The following is a 13564-nucleotide window of genomic DNA, read 5'->3' on the forward strand; positions in this document are numbered from 1 at the left end:
GTTTCCCAGAGATGGGTTGTGGCTGGAAGGCATCCGCTGCGTAAAAAAAAATACTTGCTGGATAAGTTGGCGGTTCATTCCGCTGTGGCGACCCCGGATTAATAAAGGGACTAAGCCGACAAGAAAATTAATGAATTAAAAATTAAAGTGGACTGGAGATGGACTCTAATCGGTTTATTGCACAAAACACACCCATAACCTATTAAGACAACAGTTTTGAACCATTGACTGCTTTTTTTTCTCCATTATAAATATAATAAAAGTGTGTTCAATCATTCCCCTGAGCTCGTCTGTGCTGTGATGCATTTAGATCATGGAAATATGCCGCTTAATGTTTGCTTGTGTTTTCGCTGCATATCTCACTGCTCTAGTGTTGACGACAGAGCGCCAGTGTTTGGGCTGTAAATCAGTGTGCACATGTGTGCCTATGCTCACGTAGCTCAGCTGGCCTGTCAGTGCGCATGTACGCGGCTGCGGCTGCTTTACTGGACATTTGTCAGTTTCACGGTCAGTGAATGTTATGCTCCTCTGGGATCCTCGCATCCCGCTGGGCTTTTTTCCTCCAGAGCTCAACTTCTGTGCCTCTCGTCTCCTCAATAACACATTGACCCAGTGCTCCTCAGCACTTTACCTGCTCCCAAGGCAGCCATTGGCTTTCGGAGATCTCTACCCTGGGCTTATAGACATTTAAGCCGGGATCATAATACTGCATAATGGTCAGTTAACCTAGCTGAACTGAGAACATTCAGCTGCTATAAATATAGTACTGTGTGAAAGTCTTAGGCCGCTAGTATTTCCATCAAAAAGAAAAGGTTTAAGGTGGGTTATTTGGTTCAATTTACAGTCCTAAACATTAATTTTGTCATTAATCGTAATACTACACTGAGATTATGGTCTGCCAACAGATACTAATACATGCATTATATGTGAATTCATCCCGTTGTTAACTCGGGGTTGCCACAGCGGAATGAATCGCCAACTTATCCAGCAAGTTTTTACGCAGCGGATGCCCTTCTAGCCACAACCCATCTCTGGGAAACATCCACACACACACACACACACTCATACACTACGGACAATTTAACCTACCCAATCCACCTGTATACCGCATGTCTTTGGACTGTGGGGGCAACCGGAGCACCCGGAGGAAACCAATGCGAATGCACGGAGAACATGTAAACTCCACACAGAAACGCCAACTGAGCCGAGGCTCGTCCTCTTTAATGTCATTATGAAATCAAAATCTTTCTCACTTCATTATTTAGTAAGTATTAGTATCTTTGGGGGCGACAAGACGGCTCAGTGGCTAGCAGGATCGCCTTACAGCAAGAAGGTCGCTGGTTCGAGCCTTGGCTGGGTCAGTTGGCATTTCTGTGTGGAGTTTGCATGTTCTTCCTGTGTTGGCATGGGTTTCCTCCGGGAAAATGAATTTCATTCATTCATGGTCTTGTCGGTTTAGTTCCTTTGGTAATCCGGGGTCGCCACAGTGGAATGAACCGCCAACTTATCCAGCGCGCTTTTACACGGCGGATGCCCTTCCAGCCGCAACCCATCTCTGGGAAACATCCACACACACATTCGCACACACTCATACACTACGGACAATTTAGCCTACCCTATTCACCTGTACCGCATGTGTTTGAAACCCACGCGAATGCAGGGAGAACATGCAAACTCCACACAGAAACGCCAACTGAGCAAAATTGAATTTATTTGGGTGAAGTAAATAGGCTAAATTGGCCTTAGTGTGTGTGTGTGTGTGTGAATGTGAGAGTGTATGGGTGTTTCTCAGTGCTAGGTTGCAACTGGAAGGGCATCCGCTGCATAAAACATATGCTGTATAAGTTGGCGGTTCATTTCGCTGTGGCGGATTGATAATTAATTATTTAATCAATAAAGAGACTAAGCCCAAAGGAAAATGAGTGAATGAATAGTTTCCCTGGGGGTCCTAAAAGTGTGTAGAGTGAAAAACATAAGCCGTAACAATAAGCCACCCGATGATTCTGGCACTGTTTAGTAAAAAACTGTATTTGCCCCTTTGATTGTATCTCTGGGGGATCCAATAGTGCGTGAGCCCTTAGAATCGCCCTAACCTACCTCCAACCCCACCCTTAGCAGCACCCCAGGTAATACTTGTATGCATAATGACTATTTCATTTTTAATAATTGCCATGTGTGTGCTGCTGTGCTTCCCTGTATATGTAATAAGCAGAGTGTATGTGCACTGTTCATCCAACTATAGAAGCTTGATACTGCTAAACAAAAATTATTAAATCTTATTTCCTTATTTCTTAGTTGCCTTCGATAAAATAATAATAATAATAATAATAATAATAATAATAATGATAACAATAGCAACAACAACAACAACAGCAATAATAATAATAATAAATAGTAATAACAATAATAATAATGATAATAATAATAATAATAATTATAATAATAATTATAATAATAATAATAGCAAAAGTAATAATTACAATAATAATAATAATAATAACAATAATAATAATAACAATGACAATAATAATAATAATAATAATAATAATAATAATAGTAATAGTTATATTAATAATAATAATAATTATTATTATTATTATTATTATTATTATTATTATTATTATTATTATTATTATAGTAATAATAATAATAATAATAATAATAATAATAACATTATTAATAATAATTTAAACAACAATAAATAAATAAATAAATAAATAAATAAATAAATAAATAAATAAATAAATAAATAAATAAATAAATAAATAAATAATAAATAAATGCAAATACTGCACTTTTGTCTGGGTTTCAGTTTGTCAGTGGCTCAAAATAGCAATGCGCTAATAATGTGAAAGAACTATCATCATTTCCAGAGCCCAAATGTGTGCAATTTTCTATTTAAATAAACAGTGCAGGATGCTAAAATTAAAAAATAGCAAAAAAAAAAAAGAAACACTTGTCACATTTTGCCGGGTGTTTGAAAGCGCCCTAAGTTGTACATTTCCCTTGCACATTTAAAACACATTTAAATCTTTCGACACTTCTAATGTAGTGACCTTTAAAGTCGTCACACACTCGTCCACAGTAGACTGCGTTCAGAAATGCACAGACACACGCTCTCCCCGCTGTCCTCTTCTGGAAAAAAAATGTCACATCCTTCTGAGAGCTGTAGATCGTCTGGACACAAATGCTGCCTCCGGTTTCACAGCCATGGCCTTGCAGAGAGAGTCAAGGAGGATCTGAGCGGATTCAGGCGGTGCTGCATCAATCTGCGGACAGAAGAACAGGATGAATTACAGGAGCACCTGTGGTTCCCCGCAGACGTGAACAAGAAGCACCTTGCAGCCATTAAACTGTCTGAGCAATGACTTTGATTCACCTCGATGCATCAGGCCCTGATACGCACTAATTAAAAGCTGCAAGGATCTATTTATAGGTCAATTTACCCACAACGCCACACTGGCTGTCAGCTTGTGACTCAGCTAATTCAATGCAGCGCTCACACACATGTTGGTATTGGTGGTTTACGGGACTCTCCACAGCCATAATGTGTTTCATAATGTAAAACACTTATTATATGGCCTTAACCCACCCCTACCTGCAAAACATAGATATTAATGGACATTTTTAAAATTGTTATTTATTTATTTTGAATTACAAGGACACAAGACTTGTCCTCGTAAACCACCCCAGTGTTGTAATACCTAGATCATCCCCATGTCATTATTCAAATCTATGTCTGAACCACACAAACTGCACACATGCACACGATATACTGGTAGTGCTATACTTGTGGGACATTTGGTAACCACAATATAAGGAATTCAATGTACACACATAAAATACTGTCCGCACAAAGTCTAAATGTACTGGCATTGCTATACTTGTGAGGACATTCGGTTACCACAATGTAAGAAATAAAAGGTACAAACACACACTCACACACATGATGGTATTACTGGTTTACGGGGACTCTCCATGGCCATATTGTTTTTATAATGTAAAAACACTTATTATATGGCCTTAACCCACCCCTAGCCCTAAACCCAACACTTACAGGTCACTTTACAAAACTTAAATATCAAAGTACGCCATTGTTATTCTTTTAAGTTGTTTTCTTTTATTATTTTGAATTACAAGGACACAATATATGTCCTCGTAACCACCCCAGTGTTGTAATACCTAGATCATCCCCATGTCATTATAGAAATATATAGTTGAACCACATGAACTGCACACACACACACACACATACACACACACACACACACACACACACACACACACTATACTGGTATTGCTATACTTGTGGGCACATTTGGTAACCACAATATAAGGAATTCAATGTACACACACACAGACACACACAACTGTCCACACAAAGTCTAAATGTACTAGTATTGCTATACTTGTGGGGACATTGTTACTACAATGTAAGAAAAAAAGGTAAAAATACACACACATGATGGTATTGCTGGTTTACAGGGACTCTCCATAGGCAAAATGTATTTTGTAATGTAAAATCACTTATTATATGACCTTAATCCCCCCACCCCCACCCCCACCCCTAAACACTCACAGGTAACTTGACAAAACTTAAATTTTAAAATATGCCATTGTTTTTTTTTTCTTTTAACTGTTTTCTTTTCTTTTTTTTATTTTGAATTGCAAGGACACAAGACTTGTCCTCGTAAACCACCCCAGTGTTGTTATACCTAGATCCTCCCCATGTCATTACACAAATCTATGTCTGAACCACACAAACCACACACACACACACACACACACACACACACACACACACACACACACACACAATATACTGGTATTGCTATACTTGGGACATTTGGTAACCACAATATAAGAAATTCAATGTACACACATAAAATACTGTCCACACAAAGTCTAAATGTGCTGCCATTGCTATACTTGTGAGGACATTCGGTTACCACAATGTAAGAAATTAAAGGTACAAACACACACACACATATGTTGGAATTTGTGGTTTACGAAGACTCTCCATGGGCATATTGTTTTTACAATGTAAAAACACTTAATATATGGCCTTAAGGGGTACTGCTACCCCTGATATTACTATACTTGTGGGGACAATTGGTAACCACAATATAAGGAATCCAATGTACACACACACACACACCTAAAAAAAACTTTCCTTACAAAGTCTAAATATACTGGTATTGCTATACTTTTGGGGACATTCTGTTACCACAATATAAGAAATAAAAGGTACAAACACACACACACACACACACACACACACACACACACACACACACACACACCAAAAAATGTTTGCACAGTCAAAATGTACTGGTATTGCTATACTTGTGAGAACATTTGGTAACCACAATACAAGGGAATGCATGGTATACACAAAGACACACACAAACACACACTGTATGTTGTACTGGTATTGCTATACTTGTGGGGACATTTGGGAACCACAAAATAAGGGAAATAAAGTACACATACACACACACACCAACAAAAAAAGCCCACACAAAGTAAAAATATACTGGTATTGCTATACTTGCCGGCACAGTTTGTAACCACAATGTAGGCAATACAAGACAAACAAACACAAACACAGTATGTTGTTCACAAGAACACTCGTCTCCGTCTCAAAAACCTCAGTGAAGTTAAATAATCTCTTCTTCAAGCCGGGTATCCCTTCTTCATTTATCTCAGTAATTAACACTCATGCTCTGTTCGATTGCTCTGTCCTGTCTTCCATCTTAAGACGCGGTGAATTATTACCCAACATTCCTCAGTGAATTAAATGAAAGCGATAAACTAGCGTCCGGTTCAGCCATCCTTTATCGTTGCTAATCGTCTTTTTAGAAATCAACATGAAATCTAATCAGTGTTGTTTACTTTCCCAATACATGCGTCTGGTCTCCCTGAGAACAATTTGTCTTCTCATGTTAGTCCGGGGTAAAAATGAAGATATCAAATATTGATAATCGTTCATTAAAGTGCAATAACTTGCTGTGCGTTTCAGAGATTTTCCTCTTCAGCAGGCATCATCTGGGCCAGCTCATTGTGTGCCTCTCCTATCTGACACACATTTTAGATGTTGAAGCCTCTACTAGCGAACTAATGAGTTATTAATACTGTAGATGTTTACTGTGCTGTCAACATCGTTTGCCTCCCCTTACAAAAAGTTTATTCAAGTGCACTATTAGTATATTTATTTCATATGAATACTTGTTAATAAATAGGAGCTTTATTTGCACTGCAAAAACTGCTATATTGATTACCTTGTTGACGGATTATTTTGCTTGTTTCAAGGAAGCTACTCTAGCATATGTTTTACACAACAGACGTCCTTCCAGTGATGGAAAACACCCATACACTCTTGCAATCACACACACACACACTCATACACTACGGACAATTTAGTTAATCAATTCCCCTATAGTGCATGTGTTTGGACTGTGGGTGAAACCGGAGCACCCGGAGGAAACCCACAGCAACACGAGGAGAACATGCAAACTCCCCAAAGAACACCAACTGGTCCAGCCGGGACTTGAACCAGCAAATTGCTGTGAAGTAACCACTGAGCCACCGTGCCCCCCAGAACGGCACATTAAAAAACCCAAATTTGAAAAAACAAAACTAATTGATTGTATCATATGAATGTGAGTGTGTATGGGTGTTTCCCAGTACTGGGTTGCAGCTGGAAGAGCGTTCGCTGTGTAAAACATATGCTGGAATAGTTGGCGGTTCATTCCGCCGTTGCAACCCCTGATAAATAAGGGACTAAGCCGAAGAAAAATTAATTAATAAAATGAATTGAAAGTCATCAAATGCTGTCACCTTCTCGATTTGGACTTCTGCTGTGAATACTGCCAGCGTGAGCCCTAACCTTGTGTCCAGATCTCAAACATATGGTGCAGTCACTCCTCGGCCGACCTGTGCTCAAGATATAGCTCGTGTAGCGCTGACATGTTCAGTATATGACACCGACAAGACAATTCGTGAACTCTCAGACACTTTCTCTACAACCTTAAAACCCATTGCACACATGCATATTGAATAAGACTTATGAAGAGATGATGCCAACCCTACGAGGACATTTAATATTCAGCATATGACTGATATCATGATACATTTACATTAGTTCTGCAGCTGAATATCTAGTTTCACTCTGAAATACAGCACATTTTAAACCCAACTATAGGCGTATATCTTATATTTGTTCTTTGTTAGTTTGGATGTTCTAGATCTAATCAATACATTCACTCTAGTACATTGTCTACATCTTGTTTTACTCTGAAATACAGCATATTTGATCTGATCAATACATTCACTCTAGTACATTGTCTACATCTAGTTTCACTCTGAAATACAGCACATTTTGAACCCAAAGATAGCTTGCAAACACTGTTTTGAAACCTCTGCATGTCTGTTCTTCTCTATACAGATTAACCATCCATGCTGAGTGTCCAATGCATCTGGAGGATTTTCCCATGGACGCCCACGCCTGCCCGCTGAAGTTCGGGAGCTGTAAGTCAGATCTTTCTAGATCACCCACGAGCAACTGCTGCAGTATTTTATAATTATGATAACATATTTGGGTGGCTCACTGGTTAGCACTTGGCTCTCATAGCAAGAAGGATGCTGGTTCGAGTCTAGGCTGGATCAGTTGGCATTTCTGTATGGAGTTTGCATGTTCTCACCATATTGGCGAGGGTTTCCTCCGGGGGCTCCGATTTCCCCCACAGTCCAAACACATGCGCTATAGGGGATTTGATGGACTAAACTGACTGTGGTGTGTGTGAATGAGTGTGTATGGGTGTTTCCCAGATCTGGGTTGCAGCTGGAAGCGCATCCTCTATGTAAAACATGTGTCACAGAAGCTGTTTTTGGAGGAGAAAAGCAGACATTATCACTGTGATTGCCCTGCCTTAGTTCTGCTTGTCACCAAGGTACAGTGTGTGGTACACACAATAGTTTGTTGTACAGTTGACAGTTCACTTCCGTTATTGTGAACAGGACCAGAGTTTACACGAACCATACCCCAGACCACCTTCTTCAGGCAGACTCGGCTATGGTTCACGAGTGCGCACCCCAGTTCAGAAGACACGTTCACACTAGCTAAACGTGCCGTACTCTGACGTCAAATAAACCAAAAGTGCTTGTGTGAAAGCTCCCTTAATCCCAGTTGTTTTGCACTCGTCCTGTCTTGTTGATATGATTATACGCATTACAATAGAGACATGTTAATACACGGCTGTCAATCAATTCGGTGGGTGGGGAAACCACATTCCTACGTTGCAGTGGGCTCAAAATAAGAGGGATTTGGATTCTATTTTAATATCGGGAAATTAAAAAAGGAGACTCATTGCGTTACTATGAACCCAATATGACTGTGGACACACTATACCTACACTCATTTTCTACATAGGTGCCCTTTAAATGTGTTTCCATTGTAGATTATGCACATGTTGAAAAGTAAATCCGTATGCATTACGTATTTCTGGAGAGCGCGAATTAGGTAGCTAGAGGTACTAATGACTGCATTTCGTCTTTAATGTGAACGATACGGGGCGGTATGATGCTGCTGACGGCTTTTGTTTCTTTTCATGCTACTATCTGAGTGCTCCGTGTGGACGGCTTTTCCGCTGTTACCAGTTTGTCCAGTGGCTTGCTTCATACGTCTGGTCTCTAAAAAGCAGGTAAAACAAAAATGAAAGGCAAAATTTACAAGTAAACGACAGCAAGAGAACTGATGCGCAACCAAGTTCAGAAGACACGTTCACACTAGCTAAACGTACAGTACTCTGACGTCAAACAAACCCGGGTGCAGGCCAAAAGTGCTAGTGTGAAAGCTCCCTTAATCCCAGATGTTTTGATTAAGTCGTTGTATAACAGTTGTTTCTTCTGTAGACAATCCAAAACAAATATTGCTTAAGGGAGCGAATAATATTGACCTTAAATGGGTTTAAAACAATTAAAAACTGCTTTTTTTCTTGCCGAAATAAAACCAATAAGACTTTCTCCAGAAGAACAAATATTCAAGGAAATTCCTGCTAAACATCATTTGGGAAATGTTTGAAAAAATTTTTAATAATTGTGACTTTAACCGGGCGGAACTGAAGTGCATTAGCCTGTGCGTTACCTGTGTCCGCAGACAGACTCCTGTTTAGTCTTAAAGATGTCTCAGACAATGAGATAGAAGCTTATCTTGTGGCCACGGCTCAGAGAAACCAATTCACAACTCTGAACGGTACATAATGTCACGCCGGCTGCTCATTACCCATCTGTGCCTGCTCCTCACCACAAACAACATCAATCTAAGACAGCATTAAACCCCAAAGGCAGACCAACAAAATGCACCTTCTTTTTTTATACATGCATGGAGCCATCAGTCCCCAAACGAACAAACAAATAAACAGACAAACAGGTTTGTGTAAGTGTGTGGAGCTTGCGATTAATGGCCTAGACAAGGACACCGAAGGTCACGGTGATGCAGCAGTTTCACCTTTATGAATAAAACATCCCACAGGGCAATAAGATTTGCAGATCTAAATGCAGGATCTATTACACGGAGAATGGGGGCACAATCAGGGGCAAACGGTAACATACAGGCAAATCCAGAAGAGTGGTCATTAACAGGCGAGTGGTCAATCTAAGTGGCAAACAACATAAAACAAAGCAAAGATCGATACATAGCAAGACTAGGGAAAGCGAAATGCGTCATATTGTTCACTTGACAGCTTACAAGACTGCTTTCAAAGTCCATGTATTCAGTTCATAACAATCCTCCGGCTGTGTGTGTGTGCATGTAATCAAAGTGAAACAGGAACCAGTGTGTACGAAGTGCATGATGGGATTTGTAGTTTGTTAATTGACAGAACTGTAGTCCAAGTGAAGGTTTGTGTTTACCAATGAGATCACAAGATCGCTGGTGATCATGAGAGATATAGCCTGGTTTGTTCGTTCATTGGATCGTATTGTTTTTTCCAACTCAGGCTCATTGTGAGAACGTACCCACGTCTACATTTCTGGAGAGCGCAAATTAAGTAGCTTGAGGTACATATGGCTGCATTTAGTCTTTAATACGAATGATAAGGAGTGGTATGATGCCGCTGACGGCTTCTGTTTCTTTTCACGCTGCCAGCTGAGCGCTCCATGTGGATAGCTTTTCTGCTGTTATTAGTTTGTAGAGTGGCTCGCTGCGTACGTCGACGGACTTGAGATGCAGAGAGGAGTTGACTGCCACGGCAGGGTTTGAGTTCAGTGAAGAACAGTTCCAGAAAGCAGGTAAAATAAAAACAAAAGGCAAAAAATAAAATAAACAAGTAAATAACAGGATGAAATCATGGTAAGATCTGAAAAGGTGGTAAAACCAGACGAGAGGACTTCTGGATTGCTTTTAAAAACACTATCGGTTGGGTTTAGGGAAGGGGGTTATTGGGTCAATTGGTGCTTTTGAAAACACTATCGGTTGGGTTTAGGGAAGGGGTTATTGGGTCAATTGGTGCTTTTGAAAACACTATCGGTTGGGTTTAGGGAAGGGGCTTATTGGGTCAATTGGTGCTTTTGAAAACACTATCGGTTGGGTTTAGGGAAGGGGTTTATTGGGTCAATTGGTGCTTTTGAAAACACTATGGGTTGGGTTTAGGGAAGGAGGTTATCGGATCAATTGGTGCTTTTGAAAACACTATGGGTTGGGTTTAGGAAAGGGGTTATTGGGTCAATTGTTTCTTTTTAAAAACACTATCGGTTGGGTGTAGGGAAGAAGGTTATCGGGTCAATTTGTGCTTTTGAAAACACTATTGGTTGGGTTTAGGAAAGGGGTTATCGGGTCAATTGGTGCTTTTGAAAACAATTGATTGGGTTTAGGGAAGTGCGTGGGGATATCAGTTGGTCAATCACCCAGTTGATAGCGGCCTCTGGTGGATTTCTGCTTAAACAGCAGGCACGAATGGCACTTGCGAATGAAATTCGAGATCTGAAAAAGTGTACACAGTGACTTCTGGTGGATTTGTGAAAACAAAACTTCAAAAAAATGTATCTCCTGGGACGTATTTGGTACTCTCCAAAAATGTATACAGGGGTACGTGTCCTTGATGAGCCTGGTTTGGCTTTCTCACTACAACTGAACTGCTGTAGAGCTCGTTTTAACAGAGACGAGACCTCATTTAGGCGATCTTAGACCAATTGTTTTGGCGCAGATCAGAATGTGATTACATGTTTCACATATACTCAAACGAACCAAGCTGAGGGGGCAGGTTCCCAAAACAAACATCTAGGTGTGAAAGCACCCTAAAAGATAGCAGTCGTCTGGTTTCTCAATCAGACGTTGTGCACATAATTAGCAGCTTTGTTAACGACATTCCCTCAATCCCCCAATCAGCCCACTCCTTTTCTTTTATGTTTTTATCAGGTGTTCGCAGTGCAGTCTGTTCATTTGTCTTTTTAAGCGTTTGTCATGTTTAAAGGGATGTTTTCTCACTTCTTCTGCTTAAAGAGATCTAAGAAGCGGTTGAGAAGTGGCCTGGTTTTGATTTTTTTTTTTTTTTTTTTTTTTTTTTTTTTTTTTTTGCTTGTGCAGACATGTGATCATCAATATTAATACAAGCTTATTTATTCTCTTTAAAGCAAGCAGGGCACATCTCCAGCTATCGTGGAGTTGATATGATGAATAGCCCAAACCTCAGTATGGTTATGTGAAAACGTAGATAGATATATTTTTTTTATTTATTACATTTTTTATCTCATGTACAGTCCTTTTTTCCTCACTCAATTATTAAAGTACCCTGTAAGCATAATTACTATGCATTGCCCTGGAATGTGTGATTCTGATTGGTCAGTCGTGGGATTCAGAGTAGAAACACTACAGGGCATCAGTGTCTCTTGTATCACACCGAGATCTCTTCTCGTATTACAAATTCATGTAATACGGCAGAGTCAACCAGTCATGAATAAATAAAGCAATTTAAAGTCTGCTTGTTAACATGATCTCTTGCACTGAGCATTGTGATGCACTTTTGTTTTTAAAAAATTATGAATCGCAGGTTTCCAGCAAACTTTTCCATTATTTTTTTTCATGCTGTCTGAGAATATGACACACTGCTGATGCAAACATAGCATAAATAAGCTCACTGTTGTAAATCTATAAACAGCTGAAAACACTCTGCAAATTGCACACTGAGATTTGCAGTGATTAGAAATTTCGAAACACGAAATAAATGTAAATACAGCCAATCAGAAGCACAGAATAGTGCACTCACTGCACTCCAGCAAAATGGTAAGGTTTATAATCTAAGATGGTGAAATACTGTGTAGTGGATCAACCTACATTATAAGATCGATCAGGGATTCATTAGCTCATTTCAATGAATCAGATCTTAAAGATTTGAATAATTGATTCGACTCAATTGAGTCAGACTGAATTAGATTAAAGATTCACACTTTTTCTACCATTTGTCCAGCAAATAGAAGACATTGTATCATACCAATCTTGTTCATATTATTCCCGTGGCCAACGATAATAACATAACACAGTATTGGGTTAACTTTTTGAAAGGTAACAAGATCTACAGCTCGAGGCAATGACTTAGAAGCACATGAACAAGAACACAGTTCTTACAAAATGAGAACAAAGATTTACGATACATGAAACTAACTACGGTTGTCCTCCAGTCAGTCCTCGCTGTGAGTTGACATGACAGCAGCACAGTGACAGCATTACAGGCACTACTTTAAACTATTACTTTAACACATTTGTGCCCAATAATGGGTTTTATTTCTGTATTCCTATCGCTAATGAATCTTTTTAACCGGATCTTGTAAGTGAACCGGTTGAACTAGTTCACCAAAACGAACCTAATCATTTGAAGCGATTTGCATCTCCAGTTACCACTCATTCACAAACTACTTACATTTTAACAAGCCTGATACCCCCCTCTGACTCTAAATAATCCAATATATACTCTCATTCAGATATTGGGACTGTAACATTACTCTGGAATGAAATTGAGAAGCGGTTAACCGATATTACTGCGCATGCGTGATTCAGTGAACCAAACACAAACAGTGAATGACAGCCTGCTGTGACTGAACTAAACTTGAACAACTGCAGCGCGAGTAAACCGAGAGAATATTTCATAACAGAAAATCATAATGGAATTTAAATAAGACAATCATGTTTTACTTGGATTGCAAACTTTACTGTAAGACATTTTCCAGATCCTGGTGATGCTATAACTAACTAAAATTACTATTGCTGACTACATAATTTTGGTATGTTGAGTCCTAACCTCCGCGTTAAAGATCTGAACATCCCATCACTACTGTGTATGTAACCTCAGAGCAGCCTTGCACACATATAGTACTTAAGGTTGCTATCTTGTGGGCTGCTGTGTTTGAGTTTGAGGATGGGTAGATGGTAGTGGTAGATGATTGTGTTCATGTATCCTCTAAATACAGTATTCAAAATGTGTATGGCTGAGTTTTTATTATACAATATTTATTCTATTGATTTTGAATCTTGCACCCAACAAATATCTTTATTTAGAAAAAAAAACTAAAA

The 13564-nt window shown here is 39.3% G+C and overlaps 1 protein-coding gene across 4 annotated transcripts in view; it reads left to right on the top strand.

Moving 5' to 3' along the window:
- The window catches only part of gabra3 (gamma-aminobutyric acid type A receptor subunit alpha3), a 315734-nt gene that overhangs the window by 234211 nt on the left and 67959 nt on the right, over window positions 1–13564 (top strand). For all 4 annotated transcript variants that reach the window (XM_073935538.1, XM_073935539.1, XM_073935540.1 and 1 more), the window contains exon 6: window positions 7448–7530. In XM_073935538.1, coding sequence (XP_073791639.1) covers window positions 7448–7530 — 83 coding nt within the window. The remainder of the gene's footprint in view (window positions 1–7447; window positions 7531–13564) is intronic.

This window comes from Danio rerio, chromosome 21, assembly GCF_049306965.1.
Source record: "Danio rerio strain Tuebingen ecotype United States chromosome 21, GRCz12tu, whole genome shotgun sequence".
Taxonomy (NCBI): domain Eukaryota; kingdom Metazoa; phylum Chordata; class Actinopteri; order Cypriniformes; family Danionidae; genus Danio; species Danio rerio.